This window comes from Oryzias latipes, chromosome 3 (assembly GCF_053564925.1).
Source record: "Oryzias latipes strain Hd-rR chromosome 3, Olatipes_Hd-rR_3.1".
Taxonomy (NCBI): Eukaryota; Metazoa; Chordata; class Actinopteri; order Beloniformes; family Adrianichthyidae; genus Oryzias; species Oryzias latipes.
In genome coordinates this window covers 21,022,591-21,046,072 of record NC_136239.1, presented here as the reverse complement: position 1 = coordinate 21,046,072, position 23,482 = coordinate 21,022,591, and the positions used below count along the sequence as shown (strand labels likewise).

At 39.9% G+C, this 23,482-nt stretch overlaps 2 protein-coding genes across 3 annotated transcripts; one reads left to right on the top strand and one right to left on the bottom strand.

Annotated features, from left to right (window-relative positions):
* The first annotated feature begins 1,629 nt into the window (after nucleotides 1-1,629).
* LOC101172145 (CKLF-like MARVEL transmembrane domain-containing protein 3) lies at nucleotides 1,630-9,052 on the top strand. The gene is made up of 5 exons (XM_004067056.5): nucleotides 1,630-2,157; nucleotides 6,047-6,202; nucleotides 6,288-6,383; nucleotides 6,466-6,583; nucleotides 7,816-9,052. The coding sequence occupies exons 1-5, from the start codon at nucleotides 2,041-2,043 to the stop codon at nucleotides 7,842-7,844; spliced, it is 516 nt and encodes a 171-aa protein (XP_004067104.1). The 5' UTR covers nucleotides 1,630-2,040; the 3' UTR covers nucleotides 7,845-9,052.
* Nucleotides 9,053-9,135: 83 nt separating this feature from the next.
* On the bottom strand, nucleotides 9,136-22,802 carry cmtm4 (CKLF-like MARVEL transmembrane domain containing 4). 2 transcript variants are annotated; one of them, XM_011490132.4, is made up of 5 exons: nucleotides 22,597-22,802; nucleotides 22,039-22,483; nucleotides 16,149-16,325; nucleotides 11,733-11,831; nucleotides 9,136-11,637 (listed from the first exon to the last, which is right to left on the bottom strand). In XM_011490132.4, the coding sequence occupies exons 2-5, from the start codon at nucleotides 22,222-22,224 to the stop codon at nucleotides 11,473-11,475; spliced, it is 627 nt and encodes a 208-aa protein (XP_011488434.1). In that variant the 5' UTR covers nucleotides 22,225-22,483; nucleotides 22,597-22,802; the 3' UTR covers nucleotides 9,136-11,472. The 2 variants fall into 2 exon arrangements, with proteins under 2 accessions (XP_011488434.1, XP_023809184.1); XM_023953416.2 differs by having other exon boundaries at nucleotides 22,039-22,653.
* Between the last annotated feature and the right edge of the window lie 680 nt (nucleotides 22,803-23,482).

Below are 23,482 nucleotides of genomic sequence, written 5' to 3'. Positions count from 1 at the left end.
GTGTTGTAAACAAGTCAAGATTTTGGACTTTAAAGAATTGTTTGAAATGTTTTGAAACGTCAATGAGCTAAACATAGTGGCCTTGTGGAAGGGTGTCCACCTTGACATCGGAGGGGTCTTTAAGTAGTTATAGGATTTAGAACCATCAGTCATAGCTGGTTGAGTCTAATCCAACATGAACCCATCAGTTTAAAATATCAGTGGTGGGTTTCAACCATCCCATTTCTTTGAACTTAGAGAGGAAAGTAACAAATACCTGTGATTTTTTAGGTTTGTCCACCTCAGTTTTCCCTAATTACACTATATCATCAAAAGGATTTGCTCACCTGCCTTGACTCCCATGTGAACTGAAGTGCCATCCCATTCCTAACCCGTAGAGTTCAATAAGATGTCGGCCCACCTTTTGCAGCTATTACAGCTTCAACTCTTCTGGGAAGGCAGTCCACAAGCTTGAGGAGTGTGTTTATAAGAATTTTTGACCGTTCTTCCAAAAGCGCATTGGTGAGGTCACACACTGATGTTGGTGGAGCAGGCCTGGCTTTCAGTCTCCGCTCTAATTCATCCCAAAGGTGTTCTATCAGGGTTCAGGTCAGGACTCTGTGCAGGCCTGTCAAGGTCCTCCACTCTGTCATCCATGTCTTTATGGACCTTGCTTTGTACTCTGGTGCACAGTCATGTTGGAAGAGGAAGGGGTCTGCTCCAAACTGTTCCCACAAGGTTGGGAGCATGGAATTGTCCAAAAAGTTTTGGTACCCTGAAGCATTCAGAGTTCCTTTCACTGGAACTAAGGGGTTAAGTCCAAGTCCTGAAAAACAGCCCCACACCATGATTCCTCCTCCACCAAATTTCACACTTTGCACAATCCAACGTGTACCATTCTCCTAACCCAAACTCACCCATCAGATTTTCAGATGGAAAAGTGTGATTCATCACTCCAGAGAAGGTGTCTCCACTGCTCTAGAGTCCAGTGCCATCCTGCTTTTCACCACTGCATCCGACGCTTTGCATTGCACTTGGTGATTTGTGGCTTGGATGCAGCTGACAGTGTTCTGTCAGCTGACAGTAGACTGTGGAATATTTAGGAGCTGGATGTGGATTTGCAGCACATGGCATCCTGACAGTTCCATGCTGTAATTCACTGAGCTCCTGAGTCCTTTGTGGCATTTTTTTGTTGCAGGGTTCGCACAAGTGGACACAAAGATCACTTCTCTTCTGTTGTTACCTGCTGAAACTCAAGAGGCTAACTTTCCTCTTTTGCTCTCTTGTTGTGACTCACAGCACACCCGTAAATGTTGAATTTGGAAATGTGCAGTTAGAGGAAGATGGCACTTTTGCTTCCTCTTCTTAAAACTATTTTGAAACATAAGTTTGCCTGCTCAGGGCGTTTTGCAGCCACTGTTTTGGTCTGATGGCTTTGACCTTTGACAGGCAGACACACTCGTTGGAGGTTTTATTTTTATCATCTGATGCATCTGTTTTATTGCACAGAAGTGCGCATCAAAAACGCATTGTTTTTCCAACTCTCCTGTGGTTTTGCGTTGTTTCCACTTCCCTAACTCAAATTCTCAACGTTCCAATCAAATGCAGCTTAATTTTAGACTGAAGTTCTCACCAAGACCCAGACTGGATGCTGATTGTGTTTGACTGATGCGACAGCTTCAACCAAGGAAGTGAGATTCAGAGACAAAAAAGTGCGCAAAAAGAGTCAACAAAAAGCTTTTGATTTTTTTTAATAATTAATTCTAAAGCTACTTTTTAGGAATATACTTTTTTTTATCTCAACTAAAGTGTGTGATAGGAGGAGGCGGATTTTTCCTGTGACTTGTGTGGTGGATCACATTTCACATCTGCACCAGGCAGATGTTGCGCCTTTTTGGAGCTCGTTTCCGCGCTGTCAGTGTTTCCGTTTCCACCTCTGAGCCCAGATCGCGCCTCCACTCTCTCTTTTTTTGTCTTTTTCCGCTTTATGGTGGCTTGCTTTGCACTCGATCAGGTCGTTTTTGCGCGTCGGGGGTTTGAGGGGAAGTGGATCTTTCAACAATGGGGGACATCGAGGATCCGGACTCGAGCGGGGCGCGCCAGCCCGTCCTGCTCTCTGTTCTCCCCAGCAAAGAGTTCGCCACCTCCAGGAAAGGAATGCTGCTGATCGCTGAAGTGGTAAGAAAGTAACAACGCGATCCTGCAAGCAGACACTGATGGATGAAGCTGGTCCAGTTCATGGACGGAAAGTCTGAAGCCTTGCGCAAAGTTTGGACATGTCACATTCAATGGAGATGGAAGAATAAGTGTTTTGTTGCCTTCAGACAGTAGCGGTTTTAGGCACGGGCCATACGGGCGATCGCCCGGGGCGGAAAAATGACGGAGGGGCGGCGCCAGCGGCTCAGCTCTTGTAAAATACTTTATGCATCACTATTGGTTTACTTATATCACAGAGTTTGTAACAGCCTGAAACCTGGCGGCGCCCCCGCCCCGCAGCTGCGCTCTCTCCTGTCTTTGAGAAGTAGACGCAAATGTGTGTGAGAAGGAGAAGGGAGGGGGCGCGGGGTGAAGGATGCAGGCTGAGAGGTGAGCACGGAGCGCAAAACGCATGCGCAAACCTGGCTGGATCTTCTTCCAGGGGGGCAACGGTCGCGGGCCGCGGCTCAGTGCTTGATGAAAAAATAAAAATAAAAATTGCGCCGCCATGTAGCGAATTGGCGCCCCTGGGTGCAGCTGCACGCGCTCCTTCTGGAAATGTATGACGAACGGGGGGGGGGGGGGGGGGGGGGGGGCTGCGGGTATAAAAAAGGTATAAAAAAATCATGCTTTTTTGGTTATTTTTGTGTGAAATGCCCAAATAAAAAATGGGAAAACAAAAAAAATTCTTCACTTAGATGACAGTTGGTTTAGTCGACAGACTTGATACCTATGTCAGGACATTTATGCTAAATGCAAAAACATCTGAAATATGGAGAAAAAAGGTCAAAGCTGGTGCCCAATTTAGAAAGAAAAGAGAAGAAGAGGAGAAAAGAGACAAAGAAAAGGGTAATATCGCATAACTAGATGCACGTTTTCTAAATTCGAATGCTACCTGCCCTACAACAACAACAACGTTGCAGAGGAAAAATCTCTTGTTTGGTCTATCATGACCAAAACTGAAGTAGGCCCAAATATTGCAAATAACGTCATTTTTAAGATATTTATTCTTAAATGTTTGCTCTGCCTTAACTTGTTACATTAGTTATGATTCGTGTGTCTGTCTGCTCTGCTGTAACACAAAGTTTTTGTTGTGTTTTATTGTTGTATATTAGTTCATAATGTTAAATAAGCTGTGATGGTAGCATGCTGCTGCTGCTGCTGCTGCTGCTGCTGCTGCTGCTGCTGCTGCTGCTGCTGCTGCTGCTGCTGCTGCTGCTGCTGCTGCTGCTGCTGCTGCTGCTGCTGCTGTTAGCTTTTCAAAACTCCAGTTGATCAAGTCATACCTGAGATCACCAATGTCTCAGGAGCAACTCACTAACCTGCTGTTGTTAGTATCAATCATTCAGGGGGGGAGCAGATTTCATATGATGACGTTATTGACAAGCTTGCATCAGGAAGGCCACAAAGGTTAGGTTTTAGTTAGTGTTTTCTGTTCTTAGTGCTGCAGTTACATTTATTCTAGTGTATTATTTGTGTGATTTGTAGTTTATAATATTTATTTCAGATTATTTGTGTTTATTAAATATTTCCTAACTGTATTTTCAGTTACAATAAATGGACAAAGTGACTCTATTGGGGGGGGCGCCAGAGGAGGGTCTCGCCCGGGGAGTAATTCAGGGTAGAACCGCCACTGCCTTCAGATATGATTAGACTTAACGGAACTAGTTCAGGATTTAACGAAACCGTTTTTAAACGACATTTCAACTTTAACATTTTTAAGGAATTTCAAGTAAATCAACTTCTGTTTTATGGTTTCAATCAAACTGATTGACGTTGCTGAAGAAGGTGGGTGGGGGTGTTTTAGTGCTTGGGGTGGGGTTGAGGGTCAGCAACTCTTGCAGGGTCTTCATGCACGGAGAGCAGACCATGTGACACTGATCATGTCCACAGCCACTGCAGCCTGAGGCTCTCACTGGGACTTTCTGCTGATTTGCTGTAATTGTACATGTGACAGACTGGTCTAAGTCTGCAGTTCTGTGCAACTTGGAAAAGAGAGCAGAACCGGATTCATTCACTAAGAACTTGATGACCAATAGGGAAAGGGTAGTGAGAGGTGTGATGGGTTCTCTTTTTACCAGTGCTTTCACAGGGAGGAGCTCACGTCTGAAAGAAATGACATATTCATAAATAATATTCTTGTAAGATAAGTTTATCTTATTGTGACACCTCACCATGTCTACAACAGGTCAAACTGATTGGAATTCTAAATCAAGACTTTCTATAATAAGTATAGTTATTGTGTATGTCTTTAGACTACAGTCAGTGTAAACCTATGGACACCCCAGGCATTTGACAGGCGTTTAGCCCATGGTGTTCACACTGAACAAACAGGGAGGGGCTTTTTTCCTTCTTGTTTAACTGTTTACTTGCGTATGTTCGACACCTACAGTTGGATGAAGCATGGTGCAAAATGTGGTGCAAAAATGGCAAAGGCTTTGTCTTTCACAGCTCCATTCCGATGTACGAAAGATTTGGTGTCACATATTTCCGTCTGGCCATAAACTGCAGATTTTAATTTCTCCTTCATGATCAATGTTCAAACTTTTGGCACTTGGTGAATTGAAAGGAACGTCATCCATTCGTCAATACCCAATCCGTAACCCTGATTGGTCAAGTTTGTATTAATGCTTCTGTTTAAAAAATAAACGACATCCACTGCAGTGCAGTACCAACTCTAAAATTGATGGTGGATTAACCCCTGCAAAGTCATTTAAAAAATGTGGTAGATCGTGAGTTTGATCTTCAATTTGTGTACATGAAACTACCGGTATATACAATTTTGTATATTTAACTATATTAAAAGTTAATTTTAAAGAATGATTTTCCATCCACTGTTGTTTAAAATACAACACTGTGTTGCATCTTATGTGGGTTTAATCTTGCTGTTTCCTTTGTGGCTATTGACATTAGAAGCTCTGTGTTATTCTAACCACAGTCACTTATCTGACAGTTGTGAGGTCAAAGAAAAAAACAGACCAGCTCTGCCATTCTTTGTAGTATTAGTCAGCCAGACCCCCTGCTGAAGAAGTAGTTTATTTTCAGCCAAAGTGGTCGACATAAAAAATAGCAGCATGTGTGTCATTAGCCAAGACAAAGAACATGAGATTTAAGGTGGAAAAACAGTTTTGTTTTATTTAAAGGATTTTCAAACTCTGACTGAGCAGATCCTTAAAAAAAGTGCAGATTTTTAAAGTTTTACCTTGTTTATTCCTAAAAAAGAAGCTCAGTGCATAACTCTGCATGTAACATAGCTTATTAAAACCCTGTTCGATTATTAATTTACTTTTAGCTGTAAAACAAAACAATAATAGATATAATTTAAAGTATGGCGTGTCTCTGCCCTTCTGTTCTCAAAGACTTCCTGCTAGAAGGATATATTTAATGACTGAAGATTTTGGGAAGTTACAGTAGTTTGGGGAGTTACCCCCTCAGGATAACTGAACACAAAGACAAGATGGCCGGGGTCGTGTGGGAGAACAGTGTCTGGACTTGCTTTCATTTGCTCCTAATGGAACACACCAAAGGTCAGACGGGCTCCGTTTTTCCACAGAGCAGTTAGCTGCTTGTAAAACTTCCTCTTTCATGGTTGAACAGTGACATTATTTTGCTTTTGTTTAAATTTAGAGATGCTTGTGAGGGACTGGTGTACCAGTCTGTGTGAATATAGATGAGCTCCAGCAGCTGTGTCTGTCTACAGGAAGTGGGTAGCTTTTAGGTGATTCAGAAAGTGCAGATCTGAGATCATAACTTTTTTTATCAGTTGGATCTGCCTGAATGAAATTCAACTCAAGCTGGTGTCTCAACTCTTTACTGACAAAGTCATTTACTGATTTTGTGCTCTAATTTTGGGTGTTGTTTTTTTTTTCAGGGTCTTTCCTTCATATCGTTTTTGTGTTTTGCGGCCTCTGCGGCAGCAGCGTTTGTGACCGTCCCCCTGCTGGAGTTCCTGGGCGCTATCTTCTTGTTGTTTGCTTACTCTACAAAATTCAACGAGAGGTTTAAAGGCTACTGCTGGCCACTTATGGTGAGCATCTCCACACTGTGCAAAACTCAGTCTTAAAGAGCATAAACATGGACTTTCCTTTAAGTTGTCTGTCTTTCTCTCAAAGGATTTTGTGAGATGCGTAACTGCCTCCATAATCTATTTCATCATCTCTATTATGGCGGTGTCCAAATATGATGATGGCTCCTCTAAAGCTGCTGGGGTAACATTATCTACTCTGATCTGGATGATCTCTTTTGGAAGTTTTTCTCCTGAAATCTCATCAAGCTCCCTCCTCTCCACAGGTCTTTGGGTTTGTTGCCACTATTGTTTTTGCTTTAGATTTTTATTTCATTTTTAATGAGTTGGCCAGTTTCCTGAAACAAGGAGGCGAATCCAGTGAGGAACCACCAGCACGTGAAGGTACCGACACATGGGAAAGATTGCTGCTAAATACATTTCAAAAGATTTGACATGATTGTGAAACCAAGAATAGAAACCATAAAAAGTGTGTTTTGTTTAGTTACACAGGGTAGCATGTTACACAAAAACTGCACACAAAAGGATCTAAGAAAACCCAAGGGGCTTCTGTTTGACTTCTAAAATGAAGCTTGTTTAAAAACAAAAGTTAGGTCCGTTCATAAAGAAGCCACTAAATGGCTTGTAACTCAATGTTGTCAATCCTTGATCAATGGTAAGACAGGTGCATTTTTCAACATAAATAACTGGCTTTGAAATGTATGTTTTTTACATATGTACCAAGATTTAATCATTTTGACAGATATACTGCAGTAACCAAAAATTATTCAAGTTTAACTTTAAAATTATGCCCAAAAATCCTGAGCTGTAGAACAGACTTAAAGTGAGTCTCCACCAACGATCAGGTTTGGTCATTCCACTTATATGATACCCTGTACCTTTGTAGTTTAGATTATGGAGGACACAGATTCATGTTTATGGTTTATGGTCACGTTCTGATGGCTAGTATTCTCCTTTGGGATTTTTATTGGGGGAGCCCTCCACATCCTTACCATCACACTTCCAACCCTTTTTTTTACCTCAAGTCTGATTTTTTTGGGTTGCTCTCTTTAATTGAAGGAAAGAAACTCGAGCTTTCAAAAAGGTTGACTATTTTAATTAATAGAGGGATTCATGCAGTCCCGGCTGGCAGGTTTTCTTTTTTCTACTAATGTAAAATGAGTGAGTTTTCTGCTGGAAATTCAGTTGTTGTTGATTTTTAAAAGAAATTTGGAAACCCTATTTAATAATTAAAACGTTATAACTCTAAATCACTATCCAATCCTATTAAAATCTCAAATCTGTGTTCAAGTAGGGATTCTTGCACTAGATTAGGACTAACCTGTTTATATAGATAGTTTAATCGTAAGCTAAAAATGCAAAAAAGAACAAGCACATAAAGAAACACAGTAAAACCAGGAATGTTTTACATTTAACCGGACAGCATCCTCATCCTCCTTTGATACAGCAGAATGGTTGTGACAAAACATACCTATATGACACCCAAGTGTGTTTTTCTGCAACCATCATGATGATGTCTTTAAAGAAGAAAGCTCATGTATGCCTTTGAGTCTCGCGCTGTACCTTAAAGGTAAATAAAGACCCTCACCTGAACATGTTTTGTTTTTTTCCCCCAGACAATTTCTCAGACTCCGACTCGGACTGAAACCTCAGAGACCTTCACCAGACGACATGTTTTATTGAAACCTGACTACAGTGATGACTGCAGAGCTGTCAAGATCTGCAGGTGTTTCATTATTTCAGAACTCCACATTAATGGAGAATATGACTAAATTTAGGGTGGCATCAGCCGTTTCTCAGTTCCATGCTGTAGACGTCGGCTCTACAAAAATATGAAAAAAACTGTGTTTGTTTTGTTTCACACAACATTGACAAAATTCATGTTCAACATGGGATTAAACCATAATGAAAACCATTTTCTGAAAATATTACCTTGACTTTGTTACATTTTTTCTTGTGATTTCCAAACTTTTTCAAGCCCAAGTTGATTCTCTGTTGTATCGTATTTGTGTTTTGGTTAATGGAAGTTTTATTTGACTAACTTTCTAATATTTTTGTCATGCTGTGAAGGCTCCTTAAACCTTGTTGTAGGTAAATTGAAGCAGAACACTAAATTATTTTAGACATTTTACTTATTTAGGAACTCTAAACCAACAGTTAAATATATTTGAGTAACATCACATTAAAATCTGAAATGGGAAAACCCCGATGGGTTACCATTAATGTTCCTGTTATGTTTAATGTGTTTAGGACATGTTGGTTGGCTGGTCACAACCTCTAGTTTTGAAACTAGACATTTTTGAAAGGACTTATAATGTACCAGCAACATTTTATGAATTCCAACCTAATGTATTTTAAAATCTGAAAGTTTTATGGAAAGTTTCCAATGATTCCTTAAAACCATTTTTTTTTGAGTCATCGGAAAGATTGTTATTTTTTTAGAAGTGGTAGTTTATGTCAGATCCTGTCAGTACTTTGTGATTTTTCTAATTCCTCGTTTAAATGCAGTATTTGAATGCTACTATAACAGAAAATATTAGATAAAAACATTGGAATTGTCCGTGCTTTTGATTAGTTCCCCTTACAGAAAATATTCTTTTCAAAGCTAGTTTTAATCACTTTTATTTAAAATGCATGAAAACAGGATCCAGAGCCACATTGATGTAGAATAGCAGGACTAATGTAAGATTACCTCTCAGTGAAAATTGATGCGTTTTTTTAAACATGAATGAGAAACCTGAATTTATCTGTGAAATTCAACACTTCTGTTCTGTGTACAAGCCTTTGAACCATTGTTTGTGCCCTTTACTTTTTGTGCGAAAATGTTTGAATAAAAACATTTTATTTCTCAAATATCATCGTTTTTAAAATCCTCATTTTAGCATTGAGCAGATGTTCTGAGTATTTTTATGCAAAAACACAATAAAGCACAGCTGTATGTGTCAGACTGGTTTAATAATTACCACAAAAAAGCACTCAAACTTAAAAAAAAAAGAGAGGTGGAGAATCAGGAAATTAGAAGTTAACCTTTAATTTTCCTCCATGAATTCATATTTATGGTAACGTAAACACAAATTCAGCTTTAAAATCTTTTACAAAAATATGACAAATTTATCAACCTAAAAGAAAATATGCACTTGTATGAATTTCTTTCTGAAAAAGTGTCTTAAAAACCACTCAAAAGCAAGAGTATTTTATTTGGTCACCAACATAAATACAGATGATTGTCTTTTTATACAGCTAGTTTGGTCATTCGGCCGAGAGGACAGCAAAGAAACGTGGAAGTTAAGTCAAATCCAAGAAACGCCTGATTACTCAAGCAATGCAAAGCTACCCATTAGGCTGCAGATCATTTATTATTATTTTTACAAAAATTCAAAGATATGGTATGGTCTTATTCATAAATATATAACTGAATCTTTCTGGCTGCCTGAGGTCAAATAAAGTACTCTAACCACCAGCAGAGGGAGCTCTAGAGGCAATTAAGACCCTGCAATTATTAGTTATTTTACCTTTGCTGGCAACTGTAGTGAAGGTTTTACACATTTAAACAATGCAAAACATCTGGGATGAAATTTCTTTCTTCATATACAACAATAAGATCAATTTTCTTATTTGCTACAAGTCTACTGAGCCTTAAGAAAAAACATTTCAGAAGGGAAGAATCCGCTTTAAAGTCTGTTTCAGATTTAATAGCAGCTGCAATGCACTTCTTTTTTTTAAATACATGACATCTGCAGTCAAATTGCATATGTACATATGCAAACAGATCTGTTCTAACAAACAGAGTGAACACAAACTGTACCGAGTTTCTTTTCCTACGCTCTCCACCCCCCCCAGCCCTCATTCAGTGTTCTGCAACATTCCTGTCATGACTGAAAATCAGGAAGGCAATATGAAATACAGCATTCAGATGGAGGCACCATGTGGTTTCAACCTCAAATGTTTTCAAGGAATCACAGATGGGAGGACCTGAGAGGCAGTTTTCCAGACCGAGAGCAATTGATCTCAGCTATTATATTAAAAAAAAAGGTATTTATGTTTCACTTCATTTTAGTCAGAAATGAGTGAAAGTCTGATCTACAGACTCAAATTTGTGCAAAGGGGAATAGATGCAAACATTTAAAGAAGTATTCAAATATTTGAATCAGTTTCTGGGAGATTTTAATGAAACATTCTAGCTGAGTTTCTCAGCTAAACATTCTGCTTTTTCCAGAATTCCACAAAATAATATGATTTAAAGTTCACTGATTTTATGTGAAACAGCAAGTTTGGGCTGTGTTGGCCGCTCTGGAGGGGTCAACTCCATTGTGTTTAAGATAAACTTAACAGGTAAACTTAGGTGTGGTCAAGGAGCATCTTTTAACAAACTTACTCTAAGGAGGGGTCTGTGTCAAATTCCAAAAGATTTAAAGCCCCTGCAGGAAACCTGAGGATATTCCCTGTAACAGAGTCTAAGAGAAAATCCATATAATTGTATTTTGTATCACATTTTGTGCACAAACTATTCAAATTTTGTTTTTAGTGTCAGGGAACCTATGAGTTAACAAAGCTTTAACATTAAGTCTGGACTGATGTGAATGATACAACGGCAAGAAAATGGAAATTAGAGTTGTTTTTAAACAGATGGTAAACCCTGAAAATGGTTTTCCACATAAAGCAGTTCATGCTTACTGCTGATTTTAATCTCATACTTACATCTGTTGCCAGTAGAAGGCGCTGTAGCCTCTTCTTTAAAAAAAAAAAAAGAAGCTTTTCTAAGTTGTAATATTGACGGCAGAAATAATTAGTTAGATGTTAGTGGGTAAAATGCCTAAAAACAAAGCTTAAATTAAGAAGATCATTTTCACAAGTAGGGCGGTCAAAGAGTGCAGGAGCTGAGGTGTAGTTACCTTTCTTGCACTCCAGGTTACTGCATGTTGCTGGTCCAGTGATCAGGGATCACATTTCTAAGACTTCACAGTCACGTCATGACAAAACTGTACAACAGCTGACTTTCCTTCAATGCTGGGCTACATTCACAGTGACAGAAATCCTTCCAGCGAGTCAGCACAGACTCCAGAGAAAGGGGCCGACGCTGCAGTTTTTCTTTTGTTTTTTCTCACAGCTCTTTTCCGCTGCTTCAGACCGAGTTTGATAAGCCCACCTTCAACTCTAACAGGCTGTCACTTGAGTTTTAAAATGTGATTAAAAGTCAGAATCACTAAACCCTTGTCCATCACAGTCAGCCTCTCAGAACGCATCTCCCTCTGAAGCTGTTCGCCAGTCGGCTCTCATGCGATCTCAGACCGCGCCTCCATTTCTCCGCGAGACGCCGTGCGAGCTCGGATGTAGTCGTTGGCCTGAGCTGCCCCCTGACTGCCGTTGCCCCGGCGATACCTCCGTACTGCCAGGAAGGTGTTTAATCCATACACACCTGTCACCAGGAAGCCAAAGACCTGCGCAGGAAGCACAGCAACAACGTCTAAATCTGAACACAATTTTTGATGAAATCAAACTGGTTTAAAAAAGGGTTTGGGTTCTGAGGCCTCACCACTGCTGCTATTTCAGAGCCAGTTTTTGAGTTGATGAAGGCCAGCACCAGAGATGACAGAGAAAAAAACAGCGTGCTGACTGCCGTGTTCCCCAGGTCCTGCAGAAAAACACATTAAACACAGAGGTCACGACAAAGCTGTTTCATTTAAGAAATGACCATTAAATGTATGAACTTTAAACACTAACAAGCAAGTCATTCCGTTAAAGTTTATCTGGGAAAAACAAAACGAAAAATCATCAATTTATTTGAATGTAACTTTTGATTTGACAGTTTAAAAATGGAATAACACGTTTCTCCCTTTTCAGAATCTTTTAGAACATCTTTTTAACAAATTGCACGACAAAGTAGTATATTAAGTTCCAGAATCAGCTCCACTGTAGTCTGAATTGTAGATCCACTCATCTTTAACCCCTTGAAACCCTTTCAGGGTCGCGGGGTTGCCTGCTGTTGGCCCAAGGTGTGGTACACCCTGAACAAGTTGCAAATCTGTTGCAGGTCACACACTAAAATAAAAATATTAAAACTAAAAGAGTTAATGAGTGTCTATTTTCCTTTTTTTATTTTTAAAGTGTCACTCTGATAATCTTTTAAACTTTTGTAAAAATGTTCCCAGTGGTCTTTTAATAATTAATGTGTCATTTTCTAGAACATAGTTTCTGCAGAGCCGCAGTAGTTATTTATAAATTCATCTCTGAAACGTGGTGAGGCTGTTTGCCCGGAGCAACCCCGCCCCCAATTCCCCTCTCCATTGCTGAAAACTCGTAGCTGGGGGCTTGTGGCCCACCCAGCGCATTTTCTACGGCACAAATAAACTCTTTTTCCCAACATCTTTTTTTTTTATCTGCTCCTGATTTACAAGCATTTGAAGAAAGAAAAGTTAGAAATGAAATTGTGAGCTTAGTGTTCTTTATATATGTCCTTCATCATCAGAAAGAAGGCTACAGGAACACCAAAAACATCATTTTCATTGGAGAGGGTCTTTAAAGAGGGGCAGTTGAAACTACAATGGAGACTCAGGCGACACTCCAGCCCCATTACTGTGAGGTCAGAACAAGAGGGGGGAGCAAAGCAGCAGCTCCGGCAGTCATAGAGGGTCACTCGGACCATCCTCGTGATCAGAGGCATGACTGCAATCATGGCTGGCGTGTTCTCTAATATGACACACAAAGCTCTCCCAGTGAATGCACGGGTGCATGCATGCAAAAAGCAGGAGAGCAGAAAGCCTCTGCTAATGTTTTGATGTTTAATGAGTAATCTATATGGACTCATATCACACTGTGGTCACAGATACAGATGATGGTAAACTTTGATCACCCCACACACACACATGCTGAGGACACACGCCTACCAACGTCAAATGCTTCCACTCATCCTGACAAACCTGCCTGACAGGAAGCAGCCCTGTTGACATTCACCTGCTAATGTGGTGTTTTTTTTTTCACTTTGTGACTGCAGAATCCACTTAGATCAGTTTTACAGTTCGCTGAGTCAACCTTCAGACTCTTTCATAAATCACTTTTTAACCAGGCAGCATAAAGCTTCAAATAAAACACAGAATGACAAGTGAAGCTTCGGTGTTCAGGCATAATCCAACAGAAAACTCCTCTTCTCTTTGAGTTTTTGGTCTATATTGTAAAACATTTGCATTAACCGTTTTTGTTTTTCAAATTTGCTGGTAACTTTGTGACAGTTTAAGCTGCAACGCTGAAACACATCACGATGCATCAGCTGCAGAAATGAAGGCCTATTAGCCCCATTTTTCTCAAGAGTTCTCAATGAACAGCTTCAGATGAAGATTAGGAACAGCTTAACAGCTTTATTCATCAGATACATGGACACACAAGGCTCACTGGTACTTGGAGCCACCCTCTTGTGTCAGGGTGACCTTTCTAGTGTCCTGTAAGAACACAGTTTATAGCAACCATACCAGCCATGACCTTTGCTTTTCAGCTTTGTTGTGATTTCTTTCCCCCTATGTCTGTTAAAAAATGTCAGGCTGTACTTTGGTTTGAACGTCTAAATGCAGGTAGCCATGGAAACTAAAGTCTACTACAGAACCATTAAAGAAAATGTTTTCTCCAAGGAGTGGCAGCAAATATCAGAAAGCCTTAGATTTTGATCGGGAAACGTAACATTTTTCTGTAAATTTTATTTATTTCATATATTTTTTTACATTTAAAACTGACTTCTGATTTAACACCGACTTCAGAGCCAGCATAAACTTCTCTACATGGGTGGCAAGTTCCAGCAGTCCAAACCAGAAGGGGCTTTTATGGGAGTCCAATTATGTGTAAAGTGAATGTGAAAAGAGAACAGTGGTCTGGAAAGCGACTTAAGTTAACAAAAAAAAATTAAAAACAACACACATACACAAGTCAGCTGCTTGCATATTCAGCAGAAAAACTACAACAGAGGCAAAACCACTGAAAGAAAAACAGCTAAACGTGGAGATATACGGACATGAACCACAAAAAGACTTCTGGCTCAGAGCCATTAGGATGAAGGAGAGTTTTTTTAGAAAATGTGGACATTAGCCAGGTTAGCTTTAGAACTTTTCAAGCATGTGCTAAGGACGATAGCATCGCCTGACCCAAGTACCGCAATACTCTTCACTGACTTGCAGAGCACCGTCAGTGAAAACAAACGTAAAAACACAAAAGGGCTCATCTAGCCAAAACAAACACACATCATCCACATAGAAGCAGACTTCTATGGAAAAACCTCTCTGGCACGATGGGGTCTTTACCCTGTGGACTGGCTAAATATTGTAAATATTTTGCAGAGCGTTTCATTTTCAAAACATCGAATTAAACTTGAAATACTTCCTACCAGGAGGGTTTATATCATTTCCTTAAGGAAGAGATTAAAGTGAAACGAAGGTGCTTGTTTCCTGCTCTATGCTGCCAATGTCATCACACAGAGGAACCTGGAGGCTGCAGGATCGTATAGCAAAGAGTTTGATTTAAAAAAATAAAAAGTTAAAAAGTTAAAAAGTTGCTTGTGAGAGTCAGCCAAATTACAGAGTAGCTCGCTCCACATAGAAGTTGTGCCAGTGTCAGCCCACAGCTTTCAGCTGGAAACAGAGCAGGCCGGCAGGAAAGTTAACTGTTGGTTAACACCGACATGAGGACAAGCAGTAAAGTTTCCAGGGGCCCAAACAAGAGAGGAGCGTCTTTGAACTTCACGAACAGCTGCCAACCATCAAAGATTTATGAGCATCAATAGTTGGAAGAGGAAACCATAACTTCCTCAATCGTCTTCAAATGCAGCAGCAGACAGGGGGGTTCTATCATAAAAAAATGCAATATTATCAAAATATTTTTTCTCTCAATATAAAAGCCTTTATTTATCTAAGACTGCCAGCTTTATTATATATTCCTAAACTAGAAATCATTTTTTAATGAAAGATAACCAGATCTCCAGGTCAGTGAGCTTGAGAAGAAAATGATCGTAAAGAAAAGAAGGAACAGGAGGATTTTAGATCAAAAGCAGAGGTATCCAGTAAAAGTTCCTAAATCAGCAGTCTTTAATTGGCTCTGGTCTCTTTGAGACATTGCTATGCAGCCAAACGGAAAAGCCATAGACCAGCTTTTTTTTTTGAGTTTGAAGTACAACAAAACTTTACCAAGAAACTATGAAGCAACCTGACATCTGGGGATGGATCGAGTTGAAAATCCACTACAAAAAGCACTATGAGCTGTGCGACTTTAGTTTTAAAGTATAGCTGGAGACACTGTATTTTAAAAAGAAATGTAAAAAATGAAAAAGAAAAAATGCAGTCAGCAGATGTAAGAAATCAGCTCATTTTGGAAGAACTCACATTAACAAGGACAAATTTGATTAAATCACAGTTAAATAAATCCTTATTTAACACTTTTCATTGACTCAAAATCAATCATAGGGTAAAGATTATCACTTAAAGATTTCAAGCTTATAACCAATTAAATGGAAAAAAAGGAAAACAATAGTGCTTGTTTTTTACTAAAAATTCAAAGTTTACAGATGTTTTAAATTCAATGTAACAGTGCTATCTAAGTTCAGCAACCTCCTATCAAAAATTACCGGTACTCCTCTGCTAACCAGTATTTTGTTTTTTTAAGTAATTAGGACAAGAAACAATATTCTAACTTTTTTTTTAAATTGCTACCTAGTTGGTGACATTCCTAAGAGAAAAGCCATGACGTTTATCAATATCCAAACCAATCTGTTGGTCATTTTCTTTTTCTACATCTTTGGACTTGACAAAATGCAGAGTGCAGCATCTTACAAGTGGAACCTGTCCTCTGACATGCTTTTAAAATACACCTGATATGAATGTTTGGCTGTAAATTGAATTCTTTCCTGTCCTTCAAGTCAACCGATAGTCACAGTGGAGCTTCTACAACTTGCCTATTCATGCAAAACTGTACAAACCGTCAGGTTCCAGTTGATGTGTGGGACTTTGGTGTGGATGTTGAGGCAGAAAATCAGGAGGAGAATTCCCGTCACCACGGACGCACTGCAGCTGACAAACTCAAAAAAGTAGACCCCTCCACATGGAGCACACATCATGACGGTTTCTATGCAGATGAAACCAATGACAGACAGGACCTGGAGACAGAAAAAGCAAAAAATTGAGAAAAACATTGTCCAAAGACAAAAAAGGACATATGCAGTGTACTGGCCCTGCGATGTGTAAAGATAATGCATAAAATACAGCTTATTAGTGAATCATAAGAGTGGGCTGGAAAACTAGGTCACCATGAACAAAACAGTACCCAGACACGGAACCCTTCGTGTTGCTGCTGATTAACGATTTTTTTAAAGTCTTCATCTGTTTGTTAGCAGGTCTGCAAACTCTACAGATTGAAAGGTGATGGTAGGAATAAACTGGGGGCCAACAGCTCATCTCATGAGTCCTGCTCTTGGCAGACTGTGAAGACGCCAGCCTTCAGCCAGCATCCATCACCCCAACCACAAAATGAGAAGAATTCAGCTTTTTAGGTTTTCTGCTCTCATCTGGAAACCAAGAGACACAGCAAGAACCATCTGAATGTCGCTGCAGGATCATACGGACCTCAAGCACACGTAGGTATTATAGTTCAGATGAGCTGCGAAGGTCAAGGAAACCAAAAGGCACCATGCAGTCTCTGTGAATGTAGTTAAATGTAATACAAATGTGTCATATAGAGTACAAGAATCCTGCTGAGCTGCATTTGTCTGTCGCTGCTTTTTGCTGAGCTCTCAAAATCAGAGTGTGGAAATAAAAACCAGACACTAGCGATCATCCACGTCCAAATGTCAAGACCCATGACACCTTTAACTTTCTGACGACAGTCGGCTATCTGTCGGTTTGAGGTCTTGGTGAAACACACTTCTCTTCTGTGTCACTCAGAAAATAAAGCAGCTGACCAAAGCTAAGCGATGAGATCCTGTGACTTCTGTAAAGCAAAGCTGAACACGGCTGATGATAATCTTCAAAAACTCCTCATCAGTGATGTTAATGTCGAATGTTAAAGACACACTCTGACCATCTTTTGATCTATTTTCAAAGCTTTTCCAGTGGTCTTTTAAATATGATTATGGTGTTTTTGCCAAAAAAAATTAAAAAAAACTGTGCCGTTTTCTAGGACATATAGCGGCAGTATTTTTATTAGAAAGTCTCCTCTGAATTGTGGGCGGGACCGTTGTTGTGGAATACCCCCCTTCCCGTCATCCATAACTGGGCTATCTGTTTATGTGCTCCCCCACTAGCTTACAGCCCTTCAGGGCAGGAAGCTTGTGGCTCACTCAGCATATTTTCTATGTCACCAATGTCCCAACAAAAGTCCCAATGCCCTTTTTTTGTCTGCTCCTGATTCACAACAAATTGAATAAAGAAATACTCAGAAATGCAAGTTTGAGCTTAATTTTCTCTATACATGTCCTCCATCATGAGAAAAATGCCACATGAACATGTTGAAAACACCAGTTTCATCAAAGTGGGTCTTTAACATGACCTCAAGTAGGAACACCACATTCAGTACATCTAAGATGAAGATATTAAAATAAGTAGGAATGGAGAAGGTATACGATTCAGCTAACAGAAATACTCGTTTGAAGTTCATTTCAAAGCCTATTTTTCCTACCAGCTATAGGAACTCTATAACCAACCTCCATCTTTTCGCCCATCATTCAAATCCAGGCAGTAAAAATGGCAAAAATTCAAAGCAAAACAAAGAAACCAAATTACTGTGTTCTATCGTTTTGTTCTTTATTGTTGTTGACAGAAAGACACGAAATGAGAACATGGCAGCTGTGCATGAAGACGTTTGGTTATAAAAATGAAAGAGTGTGACTGAGAAGCACCAAAACTAAGGAATCAAATTGTACTGCATGGATCCGTTCAGCAGCAATAAAAAAAAAAAAAAAACAACAACTGTTGGACCATTTACTGTCAAGGGGGCTTGTATCGAGTGAGTGTGACATTGCCCACAGAAAAGGGCTTACACTCCCAGTTCCTACAAAATGAGGTCAATTCAGAAGCCATCTTTTTCCCAATATGGACACCACCATTCTGGAACCAGCTGATGACTGTAAGCAGGGATTGGTCCGAGTCGGTCTGAGTCAACATTTATGTTACCCAGTGTTGCCAATTAGAAGTGAGCTTGTTTGAGTTACACACCTCTACCACTTGAAGGCGGGTTCAAGTGAATCTGTCAGCCAAAAGTTTTGAAGATTCAATGCAGTTCCACATGCTTCTATTGAGGCATCTGATTGGCCAATTTATAGCTTTAATAACTTGCAATCTAAACTAACATCACTGGTGCAACAAAAATGGTCAGCAATATTGGAGCTATGCAGCTCTTCAGATTTGAGCCAGATGCCAGCTCAGAGGAGGAAAAGAAAGACGTACATTGATCTATTTGTCTGCAAGTGGATGTATCAGAATGGAGCGGAGCAGGGAGCTTGTGGCTTACTGATTGTGGCACCTGCGACACTGTTACATTTTTGCAACTTCTCCTGATTTGATTGGAAATAGGAAATACTCAGAAATACAATTTTGAGCTTAATTTTCTTTATATACAGTACAGACCAAAAGTTTGGACACACCTTCCCATTCATTTGAATGAGAAGGTGTGTCCAAACTTTTGGTCGGTACTGTATGTTCTCCATCATCAGAAAAATGCACCAAAAACACAATTGGGTCTTTAAAAGGACATCTCCCTACCACCACTAGCCAGACCTCACTTAGGAAGCTGTGTGACAGCAACACAATCAGGGCTACACCCAAAGAGGAGTCGGGGGCCGCTTAAGCGAATGATGTCATGTCTCTGGAGTGTAGCGTTTTGCCTCCACAGCTCTCTGTGCAGCAGGTGCTCAGCAGTCACAGAGAAGGAAGTCGGGAAGCACCATGCTGGGCAAAAAGTACAGGAAGCTGTTCTGTGTGAACTTTGACCCTACTATCCATTCTCACTGTGCAAGCACAGCTGTGATCACCAACTCTCACTTCCATGCCCTACATCCAGGCACACCCAAATCTTTGGGATTAAAGAGACTATTAGTTACCTCTAAATGTGTGTTGTGCTCTGATCCCCTCACTACACCATCTGTTATGGGTGGAGAATTAAGAGAGGAGAAAAAGGCGCCTGGCGTTACAGCACCTATGTGGGATTTGTGTTACTACAGAAATACAACGGCACATTATCTCTGTTTGCTTTATGGTTTGTTTGTTACTCAGTAACAAGGTGGGTTGTGGTTTTCTTAAAACATCCCAAACAAAACTCCTACGAAAAGTGGAAACAAGGAGTTTGGTGTCTCCAAAGGTGCTGGGAGGTGTCGAATTTCTTTTACTGCGAGGAGGGCACCGAGCGGTTATCGGTTTGTTGACCCAGTCAGGACAAGGATGGAGACGGATCCACAGACAAAAGACACACCTAGCTCAGGTTACAGCCCTGCTGGGGGTTACTCAGCATTCGGCCCATGCCAAATTATTAATCTAATGTAAAAAAATCACAAATGGAGGTATTGAAAAAATAAATAACACGGTTTGAGTCAAACTCTGCTTGATGTGGTATCTCTTAACCCACAAGATCTTGAAAAAATGAAAACAAAAACATTTTTTTGTGGTTGATTTTAGATAATTCAGTCATAGTCCTTAAAAACATTTTTTACAAGAAAATAAGCATGAGTTGGCTGAAAATCTTCCGAAAGAAAAAGCTTTCTGCTCCTGATATATCAATGTCAACAAAATTGAAAGCAATTAAAAGACTTAATAATAAATAGAGGTAAAACCCAAGAAGACTGACTTTAATTAACAAGATGGAAATAACTTTCAAAAATGTATAATTGATTATTTGTTTTTATTGTGTTTTAGGCTTTATTACAACTTATTTGATACCTGATACCAAAGATATCTAAAAAAAAGAAGTAAAAAAATAGGATTCCCTCTTTTAAAAAAAAAGGTTTTGTACAGTAAAAAGGCATAACGGTGCTCTTATTTAAAAGCTGCGACTGCACTGGATAAAAAACACTTACATAAATACATTTATGTACATTTATAATAAACACCTAGAGGGGAAAAAAGCGATAATTACAAAACTGTTTAATTTCAACAACATATTATGTTCATATAATGTGAATAGTGTTGTTTGTGGTGATCAAAACATAAATGTCAGGGTGGAATTGAAGTATTTTTGCAAAGAAAGTTTAAGGATTGAATTGGCAAACAAAACCTAAAGAAGTAAAACCAAAACAAACATGATGCAAATGATAGAAGATTCCATTTTTCATGCAGTCCATTTCACAAAGCCTTGTTGTCTGGCTTCTCTTCCAGCCTACTCTGCTTTTACAGTTCTTCATCGACAGAACACACCTGATCCAGGAGAGCAGTAGCAGTTGAAGCAGGTATCTCTTTAAAAAAATGGACGCTCGAAGCCTTAAACAGCACAATATCAAACTTTTCTCAATAAATGTAGATCTAATAAGGCAGAATTATTTAATAAATATTTTAAAAAGAGGTTTCAGGAAAAAGACTATCGCTATGGAGGAATGTTACTTTGTCTGCGCTGTCTAAATGGATTATCTATCAAAGGACTGCCACAAGATCTCCATGGCGCATTGATGATTCCAGATGGTGTTGATTTTTCAGTGTATTAGATACTTTAACCCAGCACAAACACACAGGTCTGCTCTGCTATAAAAAGTGCTACAGGGTCATTCTACATCCTTGGCTGCCACTTAGTGAAACAAGGACAGAGCAGCAAATTAGACTCCACTGAAGCCTGGCAGGAAGCCTTGGATTCCTCCTCTGAGATAATGAATGCAGGCCTGGGTCATCCTCTCGTCAGAGAAGAGACTATCTGAACTGGAAAATCCCTAAAAGGCCAAAGCACACCATTGGGAGGACAAACAACAGCCTATCATGGCCGTCACATATTTCCAATCTACTAAAGATGCAACAAATCCAAATGTTGGAATGTTATCAAAACGTAATAAATAAGCAACCATGTTTTTAGACGTATTTGCAAACAAGCGCTGTAAAAGTCTGGGTTGTTCCACTTAAACTTTAGAAAATGAAATGCTCTGCTATGGTGGATTTACCCCTGATTGAAGACAAAACATTAGGATCTCCTCCAAACTCTTAGGTGAGGTGGTCCTTCTTCACACGTGCACACGTGCAAACATGACAGGTAAGTGTGCACGAGCTCAGACTGGTCATGTCAACCAAGCTGTTGAATTCTATCCTTCTCTTTGGAGTTCAACTGTGTTGTAGCAGCAAAACTCTGGCGCTTTGGGAAGCTACTGTTATTCATAAACACTGGAGGAGGTAATTACTGAACAGTTTCCGGCTGCTGCCACACATCAGTGTTTGGGGGGACATGCTTTTTATCCTTTTATTGAATCAAACTAAAAGAGGAAATTACTCCAAATTGTACGTATTTGATATATTAATTCCTCTTCTGGCATGGTACCATTTCTTCCTCTCGTTACTCACGCTTTGCTGCTCTGTGGTTGGATACAAACATCTTTATTTAAAGATTTTATTCGCTTTTTAAAGCATAAATAAACATTAGCTCGCAAATTAAATAATAATTTAAGATTAGGGAACAGGATAATAAAATGCTTGGAGTGAAAAACTTTCATATTCATTAATAATCATTTAAAGTGACAAAAAAGTATATTTTTGTTCACTTTACTTCATACTTTGGTTTATTTTATGTGATTTATAGTCATGTTTATTTAATTAAGAACATGTTAGTAGTCCTGGTTGTTCTAAGTAGATGAGTCCACAGACACTGGGTTATTCATGTTTCAGGGCTGCTCGAGTGTGTTAGAAACTCACCACTTCCACAGCTTTCAGGATGCCAAAGTATGACCGGAGGTACTCCAGGTCGCATCTCAGTCCCCCCAGGACGTTCAGCGCGTGGACGGGCTCGGTGGTGGGCTGATAGGGGCTGCTGGCCCCGGAGATCATGGAGGTGTTGGAGGCCTCGCCGTCAAAGCCCTCCGTCTCCTCGGTAGTCCTCATGGTGGTTGTTGTTGTTGTTGGGGGGGTTTTTTCGGGATAAGCTGCTGGAACCTCGGCTAGAAGAGCACACTCTGTTCCATGCAGGCTGCAGCTAGCGGACGGAGAACGACAGGGCTGTGCCGGGTTTCAGCAGCGGCGCTAGATGCTGCCGAGCATGACGCGCAGAGCTGTTCGCCTGGTCTCTCTGCTTATGTCACCCGCTGCCTCCTCCTGCTGGTCGCCTGTTCGAATCCCGGTATCCCCAAGCGATGTCCCGCTTCTTCAAAAAAAAAAAAAAAAAAAAAAACCAGCGGGGATTACTTTACAGGCAAAAAAAATTCTACTTCTATTAAAGCAGAAGCATCCAGGTATTGCGTACTGTAGAAAACTTACGCTCAGAAGCCGCTTTTCCTCCCTGCTCCGGTCGCAAAGCAGGTTTGGCCCCGCCCCTCTGGAGACTGCACATTCTTTAGTAGCCTCTGCGCCTTTTTTTTATAAACTGCCAAACAGTCTCCAAACCCGACACAATCTGAACGATAACAGCAGAATCGAACTCGGTGTCTCACTTTGCGACTCTTCCTTTCACACTCGTCAAATCCGAACAATTTGCTGCTGTCCTTTAGGGATTACGCGAGACGAGGCTTATTTTAGGACCGAGCTCAACATTTTTTTGACCATTTTTTAAAAGATTCTTGTAAGGAATAAACTAAACACAGATTCTCTACATCAAATACTCTTGAAAATTTCTGGGGCAAAAAAGCAAAGTGGTGTCATTTATAAAATGCAACTTAATTTCGAAGTGTAACCAATTCATTTTTCTTCATGTCCATTGACTGCCCTCTATCGAGGAATGATGGTACTGCAGGAGAGGTCAGTTAAAGGTGCTCCAGGAGTCTGAAGCACCAAGAAATGATGTTTTCACCCATTAAAAGTCTACTCCGACCTTTTAAGCTATTTAAAAGTATATTATGCAGTTTTAGACTTAATCAAAAACCTGTGTCGTTTTCTAAGACAAAGTGTCACCTGAGTTGTGAGGGACCATTGGCGAGGAACAACCCCCTTTCCTGACCTGTTGCACTGGAGCAGGAAGCTTGTGGTCCGCCCAGCGTATTTTCTACGTCACAAATAAGCTCTTTTTCAAATGGCATTTTTCTTAATTTGAAAATTTTAATATTCAGGAATGCAATTTTGAGCCTGGTTTTTCTTTAAAGGCCTAAATGTCCTATATCCTCATGAAAATGCAACAAGAACATGTTAAAGTCCCACTCCCATCATCTTT